The sequence below is a fragment of the Myripristis murdjan genome, chromosome 4 (assembly GCF_902150065.1).
Source record: "Myripristis murdjan chromosome 4, fMyrMur1.1, whole genome shotgun sequence".
NCBI classification, from domain to species: Eukaryota; Metazoa; Chordata; class Actinopteri; order Holocentriformes; family Holocentridae; genus Myripristis; species Myripristis murdjan.
The window spans coordinates 3,742,947-3,768,302 of record NC_043983.1 but is presented as its reverse complement, the minus strand read 5'-3'; the positions used below and the strand labels follow the sequence as shown (position 1 = coordinate 3,768,302).

General features: G+C 40.6%; 1 protein-coding gene across 2 annotated transcripts in view; it reads left to right on the top strand.

Moving 5' to 3' along the window:
- Positions 1 to 644: 644 nt before the first annotated feature.
- The window catches only part of kdm4b (lysine (K)-specific demethylase 4B), an 82,661-nt gene continuing 57,949 nt past the window's right edge, over positions 645 to 25,356 (top strand). For both annotated transcript variants that reach the window (XM_030049323.1, XM_030049324.1), the window contains exons 1-5: positions 645 to 779; positions 8,874 to 9,322; positions 12,321 to 12,496; positions 12,767 to 12,881; positions 13,755 to 13,948. In XM_030049323.1, coding sequence (XP_029905183.1) covers positions 8,903 to 9,322; positions 12,321 to 12,496; positions 12,767 to 12,881; positions 13,755 to 13,948 — 905 coding nt within the window. In that variant the 5' untranslated portion in view covers positions 645 to 779; positions 8,874 to 8,902. The remainder of the gene's footprint in view (positions 780 to 8,873; positions 9,323 to 12,320; positions 12,497 to 12,766; positions 12,882 to 13,754; positions 13,949 to 25,356) is intronic.

Sequence of the window (25,356 nt, the reverse complement as noted above, 5' to 3'; positions counted from 1 at the left end):
GGGAGATGTCTCCATCAGAAAGCCAAGCATCGCATGAAATAAGCAAGTGTCCTTCATCAAGACCTTCAGTTTCCACAATGTCCATACAATACCCTGCAAAACAATACTCTGCTCACTAGCATAAATACTTACTGAGCATTTGTTCAGTTTAGGAAGTCAATTCACAGTGCCTTGTTTATGAATACAATTTTGGGTTTTTTTTCCCAAAAGGAGCCATCCACCATCTGTACAAAATCACACTCAAATTTCTAAATCTTGTAAAGATTTTTATCCTTTGAACATTTTAGGAATGAACCCACTGCGGGTTTTATTGCAAGGTGCTGGGTGTGAATATTGTGTTCACTGGTCCAGAGCGACACTAAACTTCGATATAGAGAGCAAGAAAGAGGCTTGTCAAAATCACTTAGTTTGCCACCTGACCATCCTTTCATTTTTCTCAAGATCCAGATTAATACAAGCTTCTGAGGAGGCACCGAATGTGTACGTGCGCGGCGTGCACACTGATTTGATACGAGCACCGGGTACACGCGCAGTAGTCTGTAGCTTGGTTATTGGTTGATTTCTCGGTCTATAAAGCGAATACACCAATACGTATCTTAGGATCGTCAGTACGAGGGACATCATTCAGCCAATCACAACACGTCATTTCTGAAGTGGGCGTGAGGCCGAGCGACCCTAGCTAGCTAATGCAAAAAGATAATCGATCGAGTGGATTTTTACAAAACGAAGCCAAAATTGATCGAAGAAGACAGGGAGAGGACGATAATTCACACCAGGAGGTAACATTTACCAATCTAATTTTGTCATATGTAATTGTGAAGGATGCAGTTTGGCTTTATTAGGCTGTATGATGTCGGTCGTCGTGGGGTTTTGTTGACTTTTATGCAGCTATGGGGCAACGTTAGCTGTTGCTAGTGAGCTACGCTACTAGCGCTAGCTAAGAATATTATGACACGGTGCAGCACAGCTCTGAATGTTGATTTTTTGTAGGGGGGCTTGCTCGTATTTATTTATTACCGGAGCATTTGTATGCCAGTGTGGACATGTATTCATTTTGAAAGTGGCTCATCTCCGCTTTGTTGCCGGGTGGCGGTTTGGATAACTAACAGGCTAACGTCAGTTGTGCACCGCTTTCGGTTCTCTGTAGCCACAGTATGTGTAGCACTCCGCTTCTCATAAATCGAGCAGGGTTGTCTACTTCCGCCAGAGAGGTGAATTAACTGTCCAGAAGACAAATGCAGCGTCTGAGTTTCGGTTGCTCATCGGCGAACAAGACAGGCAGCATGCTACATTGCATTATTAAAGCGAGTCCCAAGTCCGACAGTTAAAGGGGTCTGTGTAGGCCCCTTTTTGTTGTTGTTAGACAGCTGGGGGTCATGTGGCCCTCCATCCGCCCAGGAGCTGGGGAACCACTGGACTCCTGTCCGAGTACACATGAGTTAAAATCCCAAATAAAGCATTCTCAAGATTTCATACCTAAGAATGTAAGCTGTTGCCTCGAGTCCATTTAAAACTATTTCCTTTTGACGCCACCGTATTATTTGAGTCACCAAGAAGTGGATTGCAGGTTGTGTCACACCTCTTACGGTGCATGTGTAACATTTTGTCAAGGAATCTCAACATGAAGTTATCACATCTGTTTTTTGTAATTACAGTTTGTAAGCTAAATGCTGGCAAGTCTTCTTGTTTTTCTTTTTCTTTTTTTTTTTTTTTTGCAGTGGAGGTTGGTTGTTCTGCATGCAAATGTTGTATGTTTCCAAGCTCGCCTCTTTTGCATATCCCTGTGTAATTTATAAACCGTACATTTTCATGTACTGTTGGTACTGCTTGAAGGCTGTGGACCACGCTCTATGCAGAAAGTAAATTTGTATTTACCATAGTGGCTGTCTAACTCAAATTTCACCTGCCACTTTATTTTGTAAGCCAGTTTAAATTTTAGAATACAGTAGGAACCTGAATGCCCCTGATTGCCACTGTCAAACTTACAGCTGCACTGAGCAGTCGAATCATGGATTAGTTGCCAGCTATTAAATTAATCACCAACTATTTTGATTAGTGATTAATCATTCTTGAGTAATTTTTAAGAAGAAGATGTTCAAATTCACTCATTCCATCTTCTCAAATGTGAATATTTTCTGGTGTCATAAGTCCTCCACGACAGTAAACTAAATGCCTTTGGGTTGTGGACTGTTGGTTAGGACATATTTGATGACAGCACTTTGGTCTGTGAGAAATTGTGATGAACATTTTTCACAATTTTATGCACTAACCAGTTAACAGATTAATAAAAAAAAAAAAAAAAATGGCAGATAAGTTGATAATGAAAATAATCATTAGTTGCAGCTCAAGTCAGAATACTTTCTAAATGATAGGGACGCGGTGCAAAGCCAAACTGTAAAAAACAACCTTATATGTGTGTGTGTGTGTGTGTGTGTGTATATATGAGATAGTACTACAAATTTCTCAGCAGGGATGGTTGGACCTCCAGTACAACTAAGAGCTACCTGATCCTGAGTGTTCATTCTGTTTTGAACAAGAACTGCAAGGTTACAAACACATCCACTGTATGAGAGCCATACAGCCACACACTGAGCTGATGAATTCATCGAGTATTTTGTGTTTGTTTTAAATAGTCTGAGCAGCACTTTTGCCTTTGAAAGAATATTTGTTAATTTCATGTTGTTATCTATCTGGTAGTGTTTTTTCCCCCTAATGTACAAACCAAACCAAACTGTAACGTGACCCAAAAACAGTAGTACAAACCAAACCGTGGGTATGTTGAACCATTACATTAGTATTATATCGATATTGTGATATATGACTAGTTATCATCTGGAATTTTGGATATTTTAATATCATGATATGGTATGATTGCTGGTTTTAAAGTAGAGATGCGTCAAATTTTTTTTTTTTTTTTTTTGGCCTATTCCGATATCTGATTTTTTTCAAGTCTGACTTGCTGATTCCTATTTTTGGCCAATTCTGTTTTTCTTTTTAAGAACTAGAATTCAGAGCATACAAATATTTTTTTAACCCAGATGTCATTCACGTGGATGAGAGCAGGACAGTAATATTTGTGGATTCCATGTGAACGCAGTGTAAATGTTACCAGCACGCAATTGGCTATACAGAGGCTGACTGGCCAACCACTGGTTGTGGCCAGTCGGGCAAAAAATCGTCTGATTCCGAGCACAGGCCGATCGATCTCTATTTGAAAGGCTGCATTACAGTAAAGGGATGCAGTTTTCTGAACCTAGTAGGCTTTTTTTTTAGACATTCTGTTTTTTTTGTCTCTATCTACAGTACTAGCCATCATATTCACATATTAATGATTGTCAATGAAAAATATTACTGTGTAAATTTTGCGGAAGCATGTGTATTCATCCCTATCATCACAATATTGATATCTGGGTGTTAAGTCAGGGATATTGTGATATTTGATTTTGTCCATATCGCCCAGCCCTACTTTTAAGTTTGTGAAAAAGTTGAATTCTAGTTCGTTGGTTTGTCAGATGGATGCATCACAAAAGGAATCACAGGTATAAGCTTTAGGTCTCGCCATTGACAGACCAGTTTGATCGCTCCTTTGTGAGGCTAAGTGTCTGATGGTCAGCCGTTGGACAATATTTGGCCGTCGGTGAGTGTATGTGGCCCTAGTTTTTGCATTGTGTCCTGCAGCGCACGTTGGTGCTAGTCGGCAGCTTTTCGGCTGATGGAGCATGTTGAATCGGTGGTGGAGCTGGCCAGGCGGCGTGGCATGATACAACAGTCAGCCTATGTTGCGGCCAGTTCTTTGATGTAGGTTTGGTGTGTCTGTGCCTTTACCTGGAAAGTGCCATTGTGTGCCATTTTATGATTTTTTTCAATTTTGAAGATAATGACACTAAAATGGTTTCAATTTGTAAAGTAGTCAATTTTATGCATATTTTATGTATGGTGAAATTCAGAATGGGTACTTTACTGTGGAAATAGCCATTTGGAAGCAAAAACCCGAACTGTATGAATGTGCAGCTTAAGAGATTTGGTAAAAAGTTCATGAAAATGTTGATGTTGTGACAAATAAATGCATTTCTGATGCAATGGTCATTATATTTTAGGTTAATAATGAACAAATAATAAACAATAAATGAATATAAGACACAGAAGCAAGCTACAATGGTCTAAAATTGAGGAATTTCAATATTCGCAATTGGTGAAATAGCCCCATATCTGGGATCAAAAATAAAAATGAAGAACTTGCATAAAGAAAAAATGGTTTATATCCCAAGGAAGAGTAAGCTTTAAACTTTAAATTAAAACAGAGATCAGATTTTTTTCATACATTCCGACATGCAGTTATGGGCCAATGAAAATCTGACACAAAAACTTTTTTTTTTTTTTTTTGGATTTGGAGAGGCTGCCATCCAGAAACCAATGCATAGGCCTATATCTGACTAACCATTAATGCTCTGAACAGTCCACGTATGTATCTCAAAGCTCTGAAAAAATCAAGAGGCCGGGGCATATACAAAGTTGTTTTCTGAAGGCCCAAACATGGTCGACCACGAAACCTGAGTAATCGTTTTTCTATTTTTGAGGGGCTGACATGCCTACCAATTATGATGTATGGCAGATCTTTTTGTATATTCTCAGAGAGTAGGTGGAGGTGTATTATCGTACCAAATTTCAGTTTCCTATGTGGTGTAGTTCTTGAGATGTTGACTCCTGAAAATGGCGGAAAAATAAGGACGTGCGAAAATCGCGCCAAAACTGGCACATAACCCCCTCACTAAATTGGCCATATCTCAAAAAGTATCCATCCAAGCGAACTAAAATTTTACAGTGTGCCTATTGGAATAATAAGGGACAACTGGTGAAACTTTCAGAATTTTTTGAGACCCAAGTGCGTGGGATGTCCTGAAAATTTGTTGAAATGACATGGAATGACCCTGCTTAGTCTTAAAGTTTCAAAAACCTAGGTGTAGAGGGTAGGGGTGTGCGATATTGACAAAAAATAATATATTCGATATTTTTGGGGATTTTGCAGATAACGATAATTGATATTTTGCATCCCTCAAAAACGTGTTTAAAAAAACAACAACTTGAAAATGTATTTGTATTGTACTAGGATGCTCTTGTTAATGGTATATTAGATGCTGTTAATGGTATTATCAAATCTCTTGTGGCAAAATCTGACACAATTGGCAGTTTATGCTCCAGAGTTTGGTGACATGAATCATAGAATTTAGGTAGAGCTGTATGATTGAATCTTTTCCGGCTAGGCAGGGTGTCCAAAGTAGTCAAAAGTTGTTTGAAACCGTCTCTCTTGGCAGCTTGAATTGGCACCATATCATCTGCAATGTAATTAGTGACTGTGTTTGTTATTTCTTGCCATCTGTTGCCCTTATCGTTGTAAGGCACTCTTTTGCAGAATGACTGTAGTTGGTTGTGGTCGACCACTGACACCTGAAGCTTTTCATATTCTTCATATTCTGTGCGGTGGTTAGTTGTGGAGCTGTCTTTAATGGCAGCCGCTTTCCAACATAGTCTGCAGATTGGTGTCTTTTGAACAACATCTGTCTTTTTGAACAACCTCCATGTGAGTCAGGTTGATCAACGTCTAGCAGCTAAATCTAACAACGTTGATTCCGAGGTCGGTGGGGTTAGTGTTGTGTTTCCTGGTGCTGTTTGTTAAGTCATTTTTAACTTCAGCCATGCATGCAGCTACACTAGCTTAGCTTGTTGTGATGCATGGACACTGCATGTGTTCTCTGCACATGTGCAGTAGTCCGTCCTACATGGCTTGATATGCAGTGAATGTGCGGACTCTGAAGGCATGTTTTGTTAGATTATTGCAAAACGAGTGCCATACTCTAGTTTGTCATTTCACACATTGTTAAAACAACAATTAAGATATTATCGTAGACAATATATTTTGCCCACCCCTAGTAGAGGGCAGATGGATATAGTTTAGATGTTGTCGCTGTAAGGATGCGACAATATACCAAAGTTCTCTTTATCACAATGCAAAAATGTGACAGGATGCATAGTGGGACAGATAAATGAATCAAGATTTAGCTACATTTTAATCTGCTTTAAGTACTAGCATATTAACAAACTAGTGCCATTGCTAGAAGTAGTCGTGGCTTAGATATTATTATTCATATTTTTAGTTATACTTTGTCTTAAAGCTTTTATATAGTACATCATGATGGTTGTATTGAATGGGTGATATATGTATTATATCACCTACATTATTATATTGTGATATGAGTGTGATATGACTATCTTCTGTGATTTTGGATATCATAATATTGTGATATCTGGTGACATGGCATAAGCTTGTCTTTTCCTGGTTTTAAAGGCTGCTTTACAGTAAATGGATGTAATTTTCTAAATTTCTTGACTGATTTATTATTTGCCTCTAACTGCTTGGTTATTATATCCACGTTACTAATGACAGCATGAAGAGTCCTACAATGTCATCACAATATCAAAGTATTCAGTCAAAGATCTGATGCTTGGATTTGATACATTGTTTTTGCCCTCATCACCCATCCCTATGTGAACCCAATATCTCTATTAATTAATTATTCCTTAGATAAGGATATTGTCCCTTCCCAACTCAGAGCAGTGGTTTTGTACATCCCAAAATTTCAGTAGCATTTCAACTAGGGCTGAACAATATAACATTTCAGTATTGACATTGCATTGTGTGGAGAGTCAATTACAGGATGCTTAACGTCAAGTAAGGCAAATTAACTCAAATACTTCATACTACAACCTTTTTGCTTTTTGATACAAAGGGAAAAGTGGGGTCGACATCTGATCATCTTTGATTTTAGATGGATTACATTAATAAATATCTCTTGTTGGAAAGCTTTTATTTCACTTACACGAATATAATGACTTGTCAGCTTGAGTAATGTTATCTTCACTTCATCTGTCTCTCCTCTGCTTCGCTAGGACTGTGTGTGTTGCCTGCTCTGTGTGTGTGTGTGTGTGTGTGTGTGTGTGTGTGTGTGTGTGTGTGTGTGTGTGTGTGTGTGTGTATGTGTGTGTGTGTATGTGTGGAGGGGCTAAGCCCCACCCTCAGTGAAACACAGAGCACCATAGTGGTAGGAATTAGGGTTCATTTAGTTCCATTCAGCAAAATGGTTGGGTCACTAGTTGGTTCAGAGGTCCTGTACGAGTGCCATGTGTGTTGCTTCTGAACACTGAGCCTCAGTGTAATTAGGGCTAAACAGCTAAGCTAAGCTGAGTGACTGTCTGTGTAACATTACTGCCTCTTCAGTCACTTGCTTGCACCTCTGTTATCTATTGCTCAAATTTGTTACCTCCCGTTTACCTTGTGTGTGCAAATCACCATCTCATTCCGAGAGCGTTCTCCTTATTGTTTGCAGTATTAGATGATGAACTGAGCACATTAAAACTACATGATAGGGTTTTCCCTGCCTTATAATTTCTTAGGCACACCGCCTAGACGTTTTCACCGACCGCCTAGATCAAATGAACGAGGAAAGGGGAAAAAACGCACATCGACATATTCAATCTGCGGCTCCTTTAGGAATCTGTTGTTGATGCTAGCTTGGATTGTCCGGAGGGAGTTAGGCGGGCACTGGGCCAGCACTGGGCCATACGTCATGAAATACTGACAACGGAATTAACCAATCACTGCAGCGAATAGTTTCTGCTTGAACACTGAGAGGATGACTTTCAGCCGCAACACATCCGCGGTAGGCTAGGCAGCAGGTGGAATGTATGAATCGCCTAGCGCGAAAAACACAAGCGCGTGATCTACCCCCCCCCCCCCACATGTTTCCCAGTTATCAAGACAAGACTGTATTGGCACACCGGGAATATTGAATGGAATACAACAATTGTTACTTTTCACAATTACTTAATTAACACACCTGTAGTCATCATCTCAATTAATTTTGATCCCAAATTGAACTCACAACAGAGCCACCTGTTTTGAAAAATTTGGCCTGTCTAAAGAAAGTTCTCCACTCAACTTTATAATACCTGGTTCACATTACACAATTTAAGGCCTGGTTTTTGGAGCTTACCGACAAAAACACCAGACCAGAGTGTTTACTTGGTGCTTGTAAATCAAAATGTGTGAAATGTGGAGAGACGCGAGCCAGGTGGCTTTCCAACCCATCACTGCCACATCCCAGATCACTAGCCGGCTAAATATCTGGATCCGTCCACAATGAGCTACAGCCATTGAGAGCGCAAGACCTGGAGCTCCTCTGCTCCTGCTCCCTGAACCCATCTATTGCTTCCTCTCTCTCCCTCTCTCACACACACACACACTCACACACACACAAAAATGCACACACCCCACCTGTGTGTCTTATCATACACCTGTCTGACACAATAATACAGTTTCTACCTGACACTGGCATACATACAAACTTTTCAGTATTTGTAACCTTGTTGCTGAACCACAATACGAGCTGGCAGCTACCTGCATTTTCATTGCAAAAATATTTAGTTTCCTCCAACTTTCTCTGCATATCAGACAATTTATTGCCTGTGTTTGGAGAGCAGAGAGACTGGTCATGGATTCCTACTGGTGAAAGATCTTGTAATGTGTGACCCTCTGTTGCTGCTCAGTCATGTGGTGTTCAGACCATGATGACTAGAGATTCCCCAGTCAAGATAAGCTAGTTGTGTAGTGTGAACACTACAGCGATCTGACAGCTTTAACAATCATCAAGTGCTAACTTGGCATACGTTTCCAGGTGCCAAGTCTTCCCAGAGTGGTTATGTTTTTGTCCTCCTTGCAGCTTTTTCAGATTTGTGTTTGTTTTTCAGAAGGCACTGGCAATTTGATAAAAAGCTGAATGGTGTGACTTGGTCCTTATAGCTTCTCCTCTTGCCTCCAGGTTACCTGTGACTATAACAGGACTCCCTCATGGCTACAGACACACCTATGGACACGGTGCCGGCTCCTAATCCCCCCCTAGCTGTGCCCCCTGACCCTGAACTGACACCACTTCCACCTCTTGCTCTGAGCCCCAATGCAACCCAGGATCAGGCTGCCGCCCCGGAGCCAGAGGCACCTGAAGCTCCCAACACAGTGTCGACCCCAGGATCCGATGTTGCTCCAGATCCCAACCCAACTCAGCCTGCAGACCTTCAGTCAGCCCCAGGTGTTGCTCCAGCCTCTGAGCTACCACCAGCGGCTCCGCCACCGCCTCCGCCTCCAGCTTCCACCAAGAACCCTAGCTGCAAGATCATGACCTTTCACCCCACTATGGAGGAGTTTAAAAACTTCGGCAAATACATCGCCTACATGGAGACTCAAGGAGCTCACCGGGCTGGCTTGGCAAAGGTGATGACCACACACATGCACACAAATGTATGCAGTATTTTTTACTGACATCACAGCCTGTGAAACAGTACCCACTGTTTTCTTCTGCAAAAAAACACACTGTTGCACAGACACAGCTCATATGAATGAACTGAGCTCTATTGTATTTATAGCCCGACTGATATATTGGTTGGCCAATTATCGGCTGATATTGGCTGATCACAGATACATTATACAAGTATCAGCATGCCAATATGAAACCTTTATTACAGAAGACGATGCAGAAAAAGATGCTTGGTTTAATTTGGAGATTCATTTTGATCCTTTTTTTTAGTTCAAGTTGAGGGGATGGGGATTTTAAGCCTCAAAGTGTACTGTGTGCTACGTGAAATAGGAACCCAAGAAGTATGCACTGGTGGAACTCTGCAGTGGTTGGCATTACATTACAAATTATATAAGCTACATAATGTTTCTCATCATTTGACAACAGTGCAGAGCTCTTTGACAGCTGACACGCTGACCTTCTCCAGTATAGTGGTGTAATGTCGGGCACTGGTTGTGATGGCTGGTTGTAATGCATCACTCCTCTTGATTGTTTAGATTTAGTTGTTTAGTGGCTGCACTCAGTTACATACTAAACCCTCCAGTTTGTCTATGTAGAAATTCTGGTTGGTTTCCTATTCACGTGGTTTAGGGTTAGCATGTTTGATTTGGAACAACAACCACATATGTTTGTTAGGCCCCAGGGATATGATAACACGACTTACTTTGAGCCTGTATTTACTATACATATGTGTTCACCAACACTAGCCACCTGGGGTCCGTTTCACAAAGCAGGTTTACTGAAAACTCTGAGTCTGTTAACCCTGAAATGAGGGAAACTCTGAGTTTTCCGTTTCGCAAAGGGAGGGAACTCAAAGCAGAGAAAGAGGGTAACTCTAGCCTGTTTCACAGAGGGAGGTAACTTAAGCTCTCGGTCAGTTACCACAGTAACAGACTCCATGAAACGAACCTGGTCGGGACCAGGTTTTTCTCATGAAACCTCGAGTTTCTCTCTGTGTCCGCCCTCTTTCAGCCACACACGGTATTTAACTTCCTCATTCATTCAGTCAGCAGGCGAGTTTTGGCGTGGCATATTAGTTCTGCCGTCTGTTAATTTAAAAAAAAAAAAAAAAAATTAAAAAAAAAAACAGTCAGTAGGCCATTAGTAGTTAGGTGGCGACTTTTTTTTCACGAACATGGCATGTCCTTTCGACAACGATCCCGTGGATGAAGGTGCAGTGTTACTGCGCAGAGAATTAAATATTCATCGGGAGATGGTTATAACACTGCGCATAGATGTTTATGCTGAGGTCTTACCTGTTTGAACAATGTTTTTATATTTCATCTTAAACTGCTGCCAAGTGTGCTTCTCCCCTGCGGGATTACACCTAAATGAAATAAATTAATAGGCTACCATTCAAGCAGTTTTCCCCTGTAATATTATTGTGATTGCAACGGACTACATTTAAGCTTACGCACTGACCCGAGCAGCAGTGTTCTCCCACGCCGTCTCCCTCTCCTTTGCCGCTGCAGCGGTGTTGCACTTTAAAAAAAAACAAAAAAAAAAACATGTTCAGACTCGCTGTATGAATGCATTAAGATTTCCAATTCAACTGGGGTGAAAAACGCAGCCCGACGCTTCCCTGTTGCCATGGTAACTCGTCAAATCGGGGCTTCATTGACGCTGTCTTTTTACAGCTGTGGTGCACGCGCTTAACTCCAGGTGAAACTACTCCAAGTTGATCAAACTAACTCAAACCAGCTGTTCTGGAACCGAAAACTCAGAGTTTCCTATCTCAGAGTAGATCCACTCAGAGTTCGGGGTAAGACTCAGAGTTTGTTGAACCTGCTTCGTGAAACGGACCCCAGGTCCATGCTTTTAAAGTTTGGCTGGGTCTTGCACCCCCCTATAGAAGAATTGAGAATAGATTAAAGACTCACATACAAACAAAAGCAAATTCACATCAACCACCAGCCCAACACTGGTAAAGTGTAGCTTTGAAAGAAAAGATTGCCAAGTTAAAAGCTTAAGTTAAAAGCTACCAGAGCAGGTAACTAACCATCATTTGACCCTGGAGTTGATAAAAAATCTAGTTTTGCCCATAAAAGTGGCTCATGACAGAGGATTCATCAGTTACTGCGGCCTACAGATAGCAAAGTTTCCTGTTGTACTTGTAAATAATTAGTCCATCTTGGCTCATCCAGGTGCTGCATGTCAGCTTTTCTCCTGTAGCACACAGTGTTCCCAAAAAACATTGACTTTCTTTCTTTTTCTTCTTTGTTTTGCTCTTACTGTCAGCCTTGCCTTTTATCCCCGCAACACTCATACATACAGACTTCTACATTTTCAGTATATTCAGGTTGTTTCTTGAAGAGTTTACTTATTCGTGAATAAAACCTAGGACAATTTTGATAGTTGCTTATAACTGAAGATCCATTTTTTATATATTGTCAGCATTGCCAACAGCCATGCTCTGATTTTGTTTCCATTGTTCACTCCACAAAACAGATTCTAGGCAGAATCTGCTGAGGTCAGCCTCAGCAAAGTGGCAGCAGCACCAGGGCTTTATAAAAATACATAGCGAAATCTATGTTGATGTCCTGTTTCTGCCTTCCAGTTCAGATGTCCACTGCAGCTTTGTCTTCACCTAAGCCCGCCTTTAGTTTATCAGAGGACACTGTTTGGTCCGGTTGTCTTGAGACTTCGTCAAATAATGAACTCTCAAGATCAGCTGACTGTGCAAAGTCAGTAAACATGACAAGCAAACCATTTCTAGCAATAAGAAACACCCCGTTATGTTATGATTGTTATTTCACCTTCACATGTAATGTGCCTTTTCCTACAGGACACGGGGTCTGCCCTGACACAAGTTGCAGCTGCAAACATCAAAATGTAAATGCTAAAATAGTGGAGAGAAAATACATGTACTGTATATACTCTGTGTTTTTTTTTTTTTTTTTTTTTTTTTTTCACTAGGTTATTCCCCCAAAGGGCTGGAAGCCACGGCGGTCATATGACACCATTGAGGACATGGTGATTCCAGCTCCCATCATGCAGGTGGTAACGGGCCAGTCGGGTCTGTTCACCCAGTACAACATCCAGAAGAAATCCATGACAGTTGGCGAGTACCGCAAACTGGCTAATAGCAAGAAGTAAGTTGTCTTCAGGGCGGCATTTTATGTGTTGCTAATTGTATACTGTTTTAAGGGCAATTAATATGCTAATTTTTTATTTTTTTTATTTTTTTATTTTATGATTAGGATTTTTTTCTCATGGACATTGGTGTAAGGACATATCAGTAAATAATGTTGTAACAATACAGCACATGCACACAAAGGCCATTTATATCATGGTTAGTTTCCTGCTAGTTTCGAGTTGCACCCTATCTCTTGATCATGTAACTGGTTGTATATTGTTTTCAGGTACTGCACGCCCCGCCACAAGGACTTTGATGACCTGGAGAGGAAGTACTGGAAGAATTTGACATTCGTGTCGCCCATCTATGGTGCAGACGTTAGTGGCTCCATCTATGACGCGGTAAGAACCACCCTGCATATTGAAAGTCCACCATTTTCTCACTTTCAGAGGCATGATATTGAATATCCAGGGAATGATTAACACTGGTGACTGATCCTTTTTATAATTAAATTTGATACCATACCAAAAATGGCAACAGCACCAATAGTTTTTTTCTTAACACCCAGACCAGTGAAAAAAAATCAGGACCTGATCAATAATTCCATAGATGACAGACATTTTCTCGTGCCCACAGCACCATCTCCTGGTAAAGAAGTAGAAGTACACCTGATGAAAATAAAAAAAAAAAAACACTGAATAGTAGATAAGGGAAATAATTGGCATTCAGTTTACATGTAACTACAGCAGTCAAGAAAAATGTTTTTTTGTTACCAGTTTTGATCCACTGCTCACAGTAGCTGGTGTATTGCCTGAGGGTGCTTAGACTAAAAATAGCCTTGTTGTTACTATTGGTCTTCCTCTTGTTTTTCCTTTGTGTTCTTCTAATGTTTCCACTACCTGTGAAATTTCTTGAATATCATGGTGTTTTTTGGAGGTTTAGTCAAGAGGGAAAAGCAGGGAATTTGATTTAGTATCTGGGGATATCAGGAAACATTAGGGAGCTCTATAGGGAACAAAGGAAAATTGAAGAACATTTTTAGGTCATGGTCAGACTTTTAGGGGGAGTTTAGTTGGAACCCAGACACTCTGACATGTCGAAAAGTAAAATACTCAGTATTGGTTATATTTACCAACTCTTTCATTCTCTGGCCATGTTAGTTGGTATACTGTAAAATGAAAAGGCATCAACTAAAGTGAAGAAAAGAGACAGGTTATTACCATCATAGTAGTAGTAAAGATATTGATAATAATAATATATGTGATCCCGTTTAGGACATTGAGGAGTGGAACATTGGCCATCTGAACACCCTGCTGGACATGGTGGAGCAGGAGTGCGGCATTGTCATTGAGGGCGTCAACACTCCCTACCTTTACTTTGGCATGTGGAAGACCACGTTTGCCTGGCACACTGAAGACATGGACCTCTACAGCATCAACTACCTGCACTTTGGACAGTCCAAATCCTGGTCAGTCACCTTCTGTTTATGACATTTAAGCTGCTGAAACTTGGGCAAATTCATTTGATATTGTTCAAAAACATGGGGAAAAAGGTGTCAACCAAATTAGTAAAAAATGGCCCCAGAATGAACAAGAAATTAGTGAAATGTTACAGAAAGTACCCTTATAAATTTGTTAGTACAGGGTATCCGCGGGGTTGTAAAAGGTAGTAAAAGGTAGTAAATAAAAGGAGCCCAAATTAAGGCCCTTAAAAGGTAGTAAAAGGTAACTAACACAATTTTAATTGGTAGTATTTTTTTTCATCATCCCTTCAATATATTATGACTTTTCCATTGATGCTGATTTTTTTTCTTTACAGTTCATTTAATTAAAGAAATATTAAAACGAAAAATATGTGCGAGGGGGACACCAGGACCTGTGTCGGCGTTGATAGCCAATCAGTGATCCTGCCTGCATTTGCCACCCCGTAGCGTGTACGCGATTGGTTCACCTAACGCATGTTGCGCTCATGCTGGGTCTCTAAACGTTAGTGTGAGCAAGCCACTTGTCGAGATGGGAAAATGTGAGTTTTCACAGCTCTGAGCAGTGCTGTAAAGTAAACTAGCGGTTGCCACTCGCCAAATGCGCCTAAAATATTCCCTTGGCGAGTTAATTTTGGAGGTCGACCTGCCACGGGGCGGGTAAATATTTGCACCAAGTCATGCAATAAATTATGCAAGAGGTGGCTTTAAATTCATACGGTAGCTAACGTTAGCGCTTGACCGCTGATGTTTGTGTGTCGCACTTCAGTAGCTCCCCGTAGCCTGTCGGCTAGCGCTAGTGATCTGTTTGTTGTGCATCGCGTGACATGTTGTGAGGTTAGCCCAGGGTTAGCCTAGCCAGCTCAGAAGGACGACACGCAACGCACTGGGACACACTGTCAGATGTCCTGATGGTCCAGCTCTGCTCCACAGACATCAATGAGTTTGATCCGAGCAAAGCTGTGATGCTGTGGCACATAGGCGGAAATCCCGGGGGGGTCAGGGGGTACAAGACCCCTCCATCCATAAAGTTGTCCCCCCAAAAAAAACATTGTTAACACTAATAAATAATTTTCAGTAATATAATAATATTCAATGAGAGTACAATGCAAGCGGTGCTAATTATAAATGTAAAACAGTGTGTTTTTAAGTGTTAAAAAGTTATGACCTCCCCCATGCCTCAAAGTGGTTTGGTCCGCATCCTGCTGCTGGCAGAGTGGCAGCTCGGTAACTTTCAGTCCGTCCGTCAGCCTGAGAGGCAGCAGCCTGATGAGACCTAGCAAGAAAACCTCCTCAAGTGAAAGCCAGTGAGTCATTTATCACACCACTTGTTCACCAAGCACAAGGCTGTAACATTAGAAGCGATATTTTTCCCTGCTTGGTCCAAAACCTGCCTCTTTCAGCTCACTGTTTAAGCTAATAGCTAATGATTGTTTCCAAGCTGAAGCGAGTGCAGGACAGTGAGGGAGAGAGAGGACAGACCACAGGAGGAGCAAATACTGAGCCTTTTATTCTTTCAGAAAGTCTGTCAGGATATTAATGTCAGAAATAGTTCATATTTTACTGATATTTTGAATTTGTCTCTAGCTATATCTATTTTTTTTTTTTTTTTTGCATTTTAAATTGCTTTATTTTGTGGCATCGTTTCATTTCATTTTCTTATTTAATCTAAAAGGGACAGTGTACAGCTCAAACATATACTGTATGTCACTATTTGATGCCACATCTTGCTTTGTTTTTTGTTGACACTACAATAAATATGTTTTTTGAAGAATAGTTTGATGTAGTTGGATTATTCAAGGTATTTCCTCTAGTTTTAGAGCTTATTTTGAGTTTCTAGTTCTTGTAAAGCTACTTTGACAGACTGTAGTGGAAATAGAACAGTGAGCAACATGCTGAGCGCTCAGCGCTGTACGGCAAGTTTCAAAGGAGCGCAACAGAGAAAGAGGGAGGTACAGTTGTGCCAGACAGCAATTTTTTCATGTCCCCCCCAACAATTACTCTTAGAAATTTTGCTGTTTGTTGTCCCCCCCAATAACAAAAATGCCCCCCCCCCCCCCCAAAAAAAAAAAAAAACAGAAACGCCGCTGCTCAATGCCGTGTTGGTAGTAAAAGATATTTGAAAGGTAGTAAAAAAGGTAGTAAAAGGTAGTAAATTCAACTTGAGGATTCCTGTATAAACCCTGTAGTAATACAAGAAAGTAATACAGATTATGACAACTCCTCCCAAAACATTACAAATAAAAATAAAAATAAATAAAAAAAAAAGAAGGGAACCACATTTTAATTACATTATACAACCTGTTGTATAATGACCAATAAACTTTCTTGTATCCTTGTATCCTTGTAAAAACAGCATTGTGCACAGTGTGTTGCAGCTGTAGTGCACAACCAGTGGTGCAAATAAGGATGTGAAGTCTTACATGTTGATGGCTGGGAGAGGGTGTTGCACCCACACACATAAGCCTTGTTTTCAACCGCCAACTGATTTTTTTTTTAATGCAAATTATGAAAATGCCACAAAAATGTCTATTTCCATTAGCTGTGGGGATTCCACAATGTCAGAAAAAATGCTAAAAAATAGCCAAAAAATGTCAAATTTCATGCTTACTTCAAAAGACACAAAAAAGAAAACATTGGCATTTATTACCATCAGCTCATCATCATAAAACCACAATGGATACTTACTGTATAGGGAAGCAGTGCAGTGTCTGAGAGGTTGCAGTGCAGCCACTCTTCGGCCACTTTCAGTTTCACTATGTTTCACTTAAATTTGACTGTTTTATTGAGCTTTTCAAAACATCATCATGGCTTTACGCTAACTTTTCCCCCAAGGAGTGTATGTGTTTCTAAATGAAAAAATTAAGGAGCACAGTGAAAAATGTTCAGGTAACCCAGACTTTCTCTCATGTATATTTATTTTGTGCATATGTATTTAGGGTAGTAAGGGACTCACATCTGTGCAATAGCACATACCACCAAAATGACACATCGGCCCATGCCTACTGACTTAAAGGCTGCAGTGATCAATGGTTGTTCGTCTTGGGGATGCCTATTTGTTGTCATTTCCATTTTAACTGGAAAAAAGCTAGTAAAATGAGATGTGATTTTTGCAGGGTCTGCACCCATCCATAACAATAGAGCTGAAACCATTAGTTGATTAGTTGATCGAGAGAAAATTAATCAATCAATCATCAAATGGTTTTAGCTGGTTTTAGCCTCACAAATGCTAAGAGTCCCTTGCTTTTCTCTGTTCTATATCATTACCAAAGGAAAGGAACAACTTGTGCACACCTGAGATGTGATAGCACGTATTCTTTTGTTTTTCACTTCTCTACATGTTTATCTCACGTGATTGGTCGTTTGCTGTTGTTACTCTCCTTTCTGTTTCTTTCCGTTTCTTTCTCTCTCTCTTCCAAGCCTTGTACTAATCAACTTATGCATTAATATATTTAATGTGTAATAAAAAATAACTGTTTTTGACAGATGTTTTTGGAACTGACGGCTGTCAGTCAGTATCTTGGTATTTTTCTCTTTTCCTCACACATATTAAAGCTGTGTGTGTATCTGTGAGTCCGTGGAGCTGCTGCATTTGTCAGCTGTGGTGTTAAGTGTGGCATTTAACAATAAGCGTCTTTCCACTGTCGTGCCACTGCAAGCTAGGGCTATCTTCACCCCAGACAGTGTTAATAGCACCAGTTGTGAGAACAAAAACCATTGGTGTTTCCACTGTTCTGCCGATACCCCTGCAGTCTCGCCCCATAACCCGCCCATCACATGCGCTGGTATAAACGTCACACATCCCGTCCATGCACGCCTAAGTAACTACTGCAGAACTATATACCACAGGAATTTTTTTCCTTTGGATGCCACTTTGTGTGCTGTATGCTTTAACTGCCTTGTACTGAGACATCAGTTTTTTCAGTGTTTCGCTGATCTGTCCTGTTGTGTGTTGAATCCCCACTGCTGCCAGCTTTCTGACTACATATCGCATAATGTCGTCATTTCGGAAAACACTGTCAGAGCAGAGCCCTAATGTCCTTGTTTCACCAGTACTGCCGCTTTTTCTCCATTTTTCTTTTCTCTGTTATTTTTCTGCGACAAAAGTGAGCTGCTGCATTGACATCTGTATTTACCAGCTGCACCGACATCTGTATAGCTGCACCTGTCTCTCCGTCTATGACCCTTAACTCCGTATTAGGCTTTGGTTAGCCCTGACTGGCCCATGGGTCATGAGCACCTGAAAACTGGCCCCTGCAGCCCCACCAAGGCACCATCAAAGACCGGAAGAGACGATGGAAATGCAACTGGCCTTGGCAAGAGCTAGCACACCTGTGTTTGCCGTGACAGTGGAAAGCCAGTTAATGTGTGCCTAGTAGTGCCATCTGGTGGACACTCTTACCTGAGCAGCTAACAGTGCTGTGGCTCACCTCTTATAAGATCCACAGGCCCCTCTAAAGACATGTTGCCTCATTTGGTATAGAATAACAATTTCATTAATGCTTATTTTGTTGCAATGGAAATGTCAGAAACAACCAGCTCCCCCAAATATGAATGCCCATTGCCCCATTAGCAGCTGTACAGTCCTCTATACAATTCCAGTTCTATTCAGTTACATTTCTACACTCATGTCACTTCATTAGTTAACAAGATTATTTTTGTGTTGCAGGACAGATGGAATTAAGCAAGTGATATCTGAACAAGTTGTCTCCTTCCTTCATTCCTTTCTTCCTTCTGATTTCTCCTCTTATTTGCCCTCGCCATCCCTACCTGTTATTTCTAAGACAGATGTACTCAGAGACACACCCCATCCATTTCATTTTTTAACAATGGTTTGTTTTTCCCTTCGCTTTGTCTTCCCTTTCCCTCTTTGCTCTCTCTTCTCATTCATGTTCATTCTTCACTCTTGATGCTCACCAGCCCCTTTATTCTTTTCAGATTGAATTATTTTTCACATTTTTTTACCGTGTGTGTGTGTGTGTGTGTGTGTGTGTGTGTGTGTGTTTAGTGAGGGTAATTACAGGATGGTAAACAGTGTATGCCCCACCTTCCCACTGCCAACACACACAGTCTCTCCCAACTCTTTCTCCTCTCTCTGTGCAGCCGTTTGTGAAATTAACTGTATTCCCCCTGCAACTCTGCTCTCATCAAAGTCCACTTGACACACACACACACACACGCGCGCGCACACACTCACAGAGTAGATCTGCTGTCAGATGCTTTAAAGACCACTGCCTCAGTGGACTCTCACTTCCCACCTCTATCACTGAATCACTCTTTCTCTAATTTTCATTGGCCATACATTCCTTACCCACAAACACACACACACACACACACACACATTCACACACACATACACACCCACACCCCTGTAGATCTGCTGTCAGATATGTAAAAGATCGGCCACAGAGCTTAGTGAGGCTGATGAAAGAAAATTGAAAGGAATATTTTGAAATGCGGCCCGGCTCAAACTCTCTGCACAGGGAAGACTCTGTTATGAATCCATCAATCCTCCACCTCCTGTAGTCTGGTGGTTTTGACATCATGCCTGTTTGATGAACTTTATTTTCCAGAGGAGACGAGTGGTCACAGACAGTTGACCATCTGCATATTGCTGCTGCGGGGTTAGAGCTGCAGTTTGGGATTGCTGTGGTCGTTTCGGGCATGTGCTCAGGTCTCATCCAGTTTTAATTCAAGATTTGGTTTTCAAATGTACTATGGCTCAGAATGAGGATAATGCAACGAAATTAGGGCTCAGTACTTTCAGTGCAGGGCAGAATAGAAAGCATCGTGCAACCTGCTAGTTGAATAGCCGAGTCTCTGATATCAGAAAAATGCAACAGTCACGGAAACACTTGTTGGATGCGATGTGCAGGCGCAGTTCGTCGATTTTGTTAGTTATGGACCTGGCGTTGGAAAATACTGGGAGGCGGCAGCTTAAAGGGTTGTCTTTTCAGCCATGCTAACGCACCGGCCCTGTAGACACGCTTTTGTTTTAGATGTGCATGAATTAAAAATTGAGTTGTTTAAATAACCCTGATTGGATGCTGATTGACCAACAAATGTGAAATGAAACCTATTGGGAATGATAATCGAATAGTATGGGATTAAGTAATCATCCTCAGGCCAAGTAAACTGTTCCTACTGCAAGGGGAGGGTGGGAACTGGACTGTTGAATTGCAGCTCAAAGTAGCTGCTGTCTTGTATATGCTTGTGCACGTGCCCATGTATGTGCAGGACATCTCTGACTAACTCTAAGGTGGCCCAACCCGACCAGAATTTAAAGCCCTGGGGCCAGATGCATAAACAATGCATATGCACAAAAACATGCCTACTCCACTGGTATTCATATATAAAAAAAAAAAAAAGAAAAAGAATGTGTACCTCCACGCATACTTCATACCATATGTACAGTTTTTGCAGGCAGGCCAGTGGCAGAGATGCAAAAAATAATGTGAATAATGGAATATCCGCAGCTGCAAAAGTGAATGTTGAAGTAGAGATGGAAATAGTTGAGACTTTAGGTCCAACTCCTAACATAATTAGAAGATCTACTTTTCTCTACTAGCTGCTTTTCTGCTAGTTGAGATTTGGGAGTTTTTTCTTGTCTGTTGTGAGGGTTAAGTCAAGGAGTGTTGTCCTGTTTTGTTTGTTATAAACATGTGGGAATTCAAAGCCCTTTGAGAATGTAAATAAGGATTTGGGACTCTAAATAAACTTGAACTTGAACTCTCCTGGAAGAAATACAGACTCATGCAAGGCATTCACACTCAAATGTATAAGACACACATGCAAAAGTTATGCATGCATACAGGTGTAGCAAAATCCCCTGCTGACAGCCTCATGTCTAATACTTTTTTTCAGTGAGGTATACGATTATCCTGCTGTTTTTATTAGTTTTTGTGTGCATATGAATAATATGAAAGTGAAAAATGCAATGTGTGTGGATGAGACAAAGAAACCCTAAGGGGCTTCAGAAAATTAATGAATGGATTCATCAACCATGCAACAAATCAAATGCAACACAAATTCAGCATGGAGACGAATAGTTCAAAATTGACAACATGCACAATATTAGGGGAAATAGCCTTGGTAAATAGTTACAACTTTGAGTATTGCACTTTTTTCACTGTTGGTTTCACTGTTGACCATAGCTAATTGGTGTGTTCTTACTTGTTATGATTATATTTCATGTGACCTTTTTAATGAGGTTCATAAATTGTTTGCTGTTGAAGAAAATCTGCCCATAATAAATTTTGACTGAATGTCATATTTACATGTTAATTAATCTAATGTGAGCTTTATTTCCATTAGCGAAATGCCCAGACCTGCCAAAGGGTGTTAAAATGAACGTGACTCTCAGAACAACAACACGTATAGGAGAAACTGGACGTAATTGCCAGTTGCCATTGGGCATGTTTTGTGTAACATGTCAGTTAGCCCCAGCAAAGTTGTTGCATACAAACCTGTTTCACATACCAACACAGATCTCACCTAAGGCTGTGGCACACTTATTATTGTACCTGGTCTTGGTGTTACCTGCTCTTGGTAATAGAAATATTTCCATGCCGACCTTTAAGGTAACACCATCCAGTAGCATGTGATTTTTGTGTGCTAGACTGCAAGCCTTTTGTTCAGTGTCTGTTGACTAATGTATGTTTGTTGTGACTGAATGTACGTGATGGGTCTGTTGGAAACATTTGGATGTGTACTGCTCTCTTCTTAACTTTTGATTTTGCTAAAGATCATATTTGGGTGGTTAAATATTTGAAGTAGCAGAGAACTTTTGCCTGATTATAAAAAGTGAGTTGTCTGCCTTGATTAGTTGCTCATTAGTAGAGCATTCAGCTCATTTTGGAAGTAGAAAAACGGGCAGATAAGCATGCATATGCTATAAAATACACATACGCTTACAGGAAGATGTGCAGAAAAGCACCTATATGCACACAGCACTGACAACACACCAGCTCTCCAGCAGTCTGCAGCACTCCAGATATTTGGAAAAAAAGATTAACACGGCTCCCTTTCCTCTCTTTATTTTGTTGGGATAGAGCTAACAATAGTCCCAAGGGGGTTCAATTTACACAAGCACTCAGGCACTGTTTTGGATTGACTAATTGAACACAATGCAGCCATTTGTACTGTAGAGGAATTTTCCTTGATTTTTCATTTCTTATCTATAAATTTTGCGATCTGTTCTGCCACTTTATGTATTTCAAGATTGATGTCTGCCTGTAGCTCTACCTTCATTTCATGTGTCAGAAACACAACATTATATAGACGGATCATTCCTCCAAGAGGTGAGAAGAGTTCATTCTTTCCTTCCTTTGCTGTGTATTTTTTGTTATTGTTTCTCTCCCTGTTGGCAGGAGCGATAAACAAGGTGCCTCTATGACAATGAGGGTCAGAGGAAGTGGCGAACAAGAGGCCACTCAGATCAGCTTACTAATTTAGTTTGACACTGTGGTGGATCATTTTAGGGATGCTGCTCATAGTCTGTTTAAAAGTGTTGTACCAGACACAGGTCTAGTAAAAGGGAAATGTTCTTTTATTTGAAAGGGACAAAACAAAAAAGCTGCAGGGAGCAAGTGCAAGAGAAGGCTTAAAATAGCAGAGATCAAGCAGACATTTCAGTTCATGCTCTCTTCAGAGCATAATTGGGAATGACAAACAGCCAGTAAAAAGGAGGAGGCAGGAGCCTGATGGTTAAATAATAGACATCTGGTAGGGTCTACAGACAGTCAAGGCAGTACTTAAGTTCACACTAATTCAGAAAAATCTGAAAGTGTTTCCATGTCTAATTATCTTCTGTCCATACTAGCGTTTTCAAAGTTAAAGTTGGCCATCCACACCAAACTGCCAGAAAATGTACATTTCTTTATTAGAATAACACTTGTAATATGCCTTGTATCATCATGTTGATTGTTGTAGTTCCAGCCAGGATCACATGACAGTCATATGTGTCACATGCAACGAAACCCTCAACCCCTGATGCCAAACCAGTGTTTTTAAATTGGTCCACTTGGGAGAGTGTATTGAAAAGCTGATTTAACTGAAATGAAATTACAATAGTAAATACCCACTTAACAGCCTTTTAAAAAGCTAAGAAATGACTGAAAAAGAACAGAGGTCCTTACACAAAGTAAATATAGCACATTTGCACAGATGAGGACCCATTACTGGAGGCTGTTCAACAGAATATCCTGATTCATACCTTTTGGCGCTAAGGCTGTAACCCATAAATCCAAAATATCTCAGGTACCCTCTCTGTGATGTGGCAGAACCCTTTGAGAAATCTCTTGACATGCATTTCAGGAAGGAATGGTCAAATAATCTGCCATCTCTGCGAGAAGGCCACTGAGAAAAACAGCCTTCTCCATGCTAAAACTGCTCATCCTTCTACTCAAAAATGAGCATTATCACAGAGCCAGTTTTTATACCTCCCCCAAATTTGCTCAGATGGGAGAGATTTTGCAATTCAGGCTCAGGAGTTGTACAGACTTTCTTGCCAATACTTATCCCACAGATGTGGCTGGACAAAGCTCTGCTGAAAAGTTTGAAATCAGTCACATTACAGCTAGTAGCTCTGAGGGGGCCTTCCCATAATTAGAGGCCAGCCAGCTCTGCTGCCGATCCCTCTTGTATTTCTATGTAATATTCGTTCTTTCTTAATAAAACAGGCTTTCTGTGCATGAAAATTACGTTATTGAAGGCATTATAGTCAGTGGAAATACACCTGGTGTACTTACAGCATTTAGGCTGTTGGCTTATGGAACATGCCTATGAAACATCAGTATCAGATAAAGTATCAGATAAATCAGATCAAGTATCAGATAAATTCAGCATTTCTGTGTTGTCTCAAACTATGCAAATTCTTCAGATTTTATGAAAACTGAATTTTTGACATTAATTTTAAAACTGCCTTAACATGGAAAGACAGTGGTTATTATGAACCTCATCATGTACCTTTTTTTGTTTTGTCACTATGAAATCAAATAACTCTTATTTTTAATTCTTTTCACCTGACCTGTGTCTGGTTTACCTACTACATGTGGACAGCACCTTATGCTAGTTTTTGGTATTTCTTTGCTCTTTTGTGAACTCACTGCACCTTGGCACATAAAGATCTGTATTAACTTACCTGCCTTACCTTACAATGCATGCCTTGTGTTTATTGGACAAGTTGTAAAATGTGTGTTAAAACTCCTCAGCTCAAGGCGCATGAAGATTGCACTTGCACAATTGTTGCCTGTCCCAGTAGTACCAGTGTTTAGTTTTAAACTCTTAAAAAGTGTGTGTGCATCTCAGAGAAATGGTCAGAAAATGTATCTGCTGTTGTCCTTGATCTTCAGTCTACATGTCAGATTCCAACCAAGCTGATTACCTAGATTTGTAATCACTGAGTGTCACCTGGGTCATAACACATTGTTCTGAAAAATTCAAAACTTAAAATTAAGTCCCAGATGTCCCAGCAGTGAGGAATGTTAAGTTTTCAGACAAGGCAAAAGCCTATGTACATGCCAAAGCAATCAAGTAAAAATGACCTACACACAGAGAAAGCTTCATTGCATCTCCATGATGCCGTGACGTTACTTCCTTGGGTTGGTAACCTGGATCATGTCTGACAAAGAATCATGTCTTCTTTGTCAGTTGTCACTCATTGCTAATTGGCTTGAGGTTTTAGGTCACAGGCTACTGTTTTTGGATATTTCAAATGCAAATTCAGACTGGTGTGGTACATTTTGATGTACCACACCAGTCTTTCCTACTGGACATTTTAAGCATTGGTCTACAGATGGCAGTGTGGCACCATGGCTTGACGCCTCTGGCTGAAATTATTATTATTTTTTCTCTCTTTTTTTCTTACTTTCCTCATATGTCTGTCTTTCTATTAGTTTCTATAGCTCTTTCTCTTGCTGATTCTCTGTTTCTCCTTCAACGTTTGTTGTCTTTGTGTCAGCCTCTCCATCTCTCACTTTCTGTCTCATCTCTTGTGTTCTCTCTCTTTTCCTCCCCACTTCTTCCATACAGTTGTCTTGGTTAAGGAAGGAGCGAGGGGTCTAGGCTCTTTTCACCCACATTGCATTGCCTCTGGTCTCTGGGGTGTTGGTTAAGCCACCCCAGAGGAAATAATTGCAGTAATAAAGAAGATTGTAGTAACTCCACAAATGAACAGCTTTGATATAAGCTCTCCTGCCTCCTTCCCAACCTTTTTTTTATTTGCACACTTGGAAGTGGGGACCTATACATCACCATGCCTGACCATCTGTCAGCAGTTGGGTCCAGAGTGGCATATCTCAAAATTTGGTGGAACGCCATGAAATTTGGTGATATCATTCATGATGCCTAGAGGATGATACCTGTCAATTTTGGCGACCCCTTGACCTCTCCTGTAG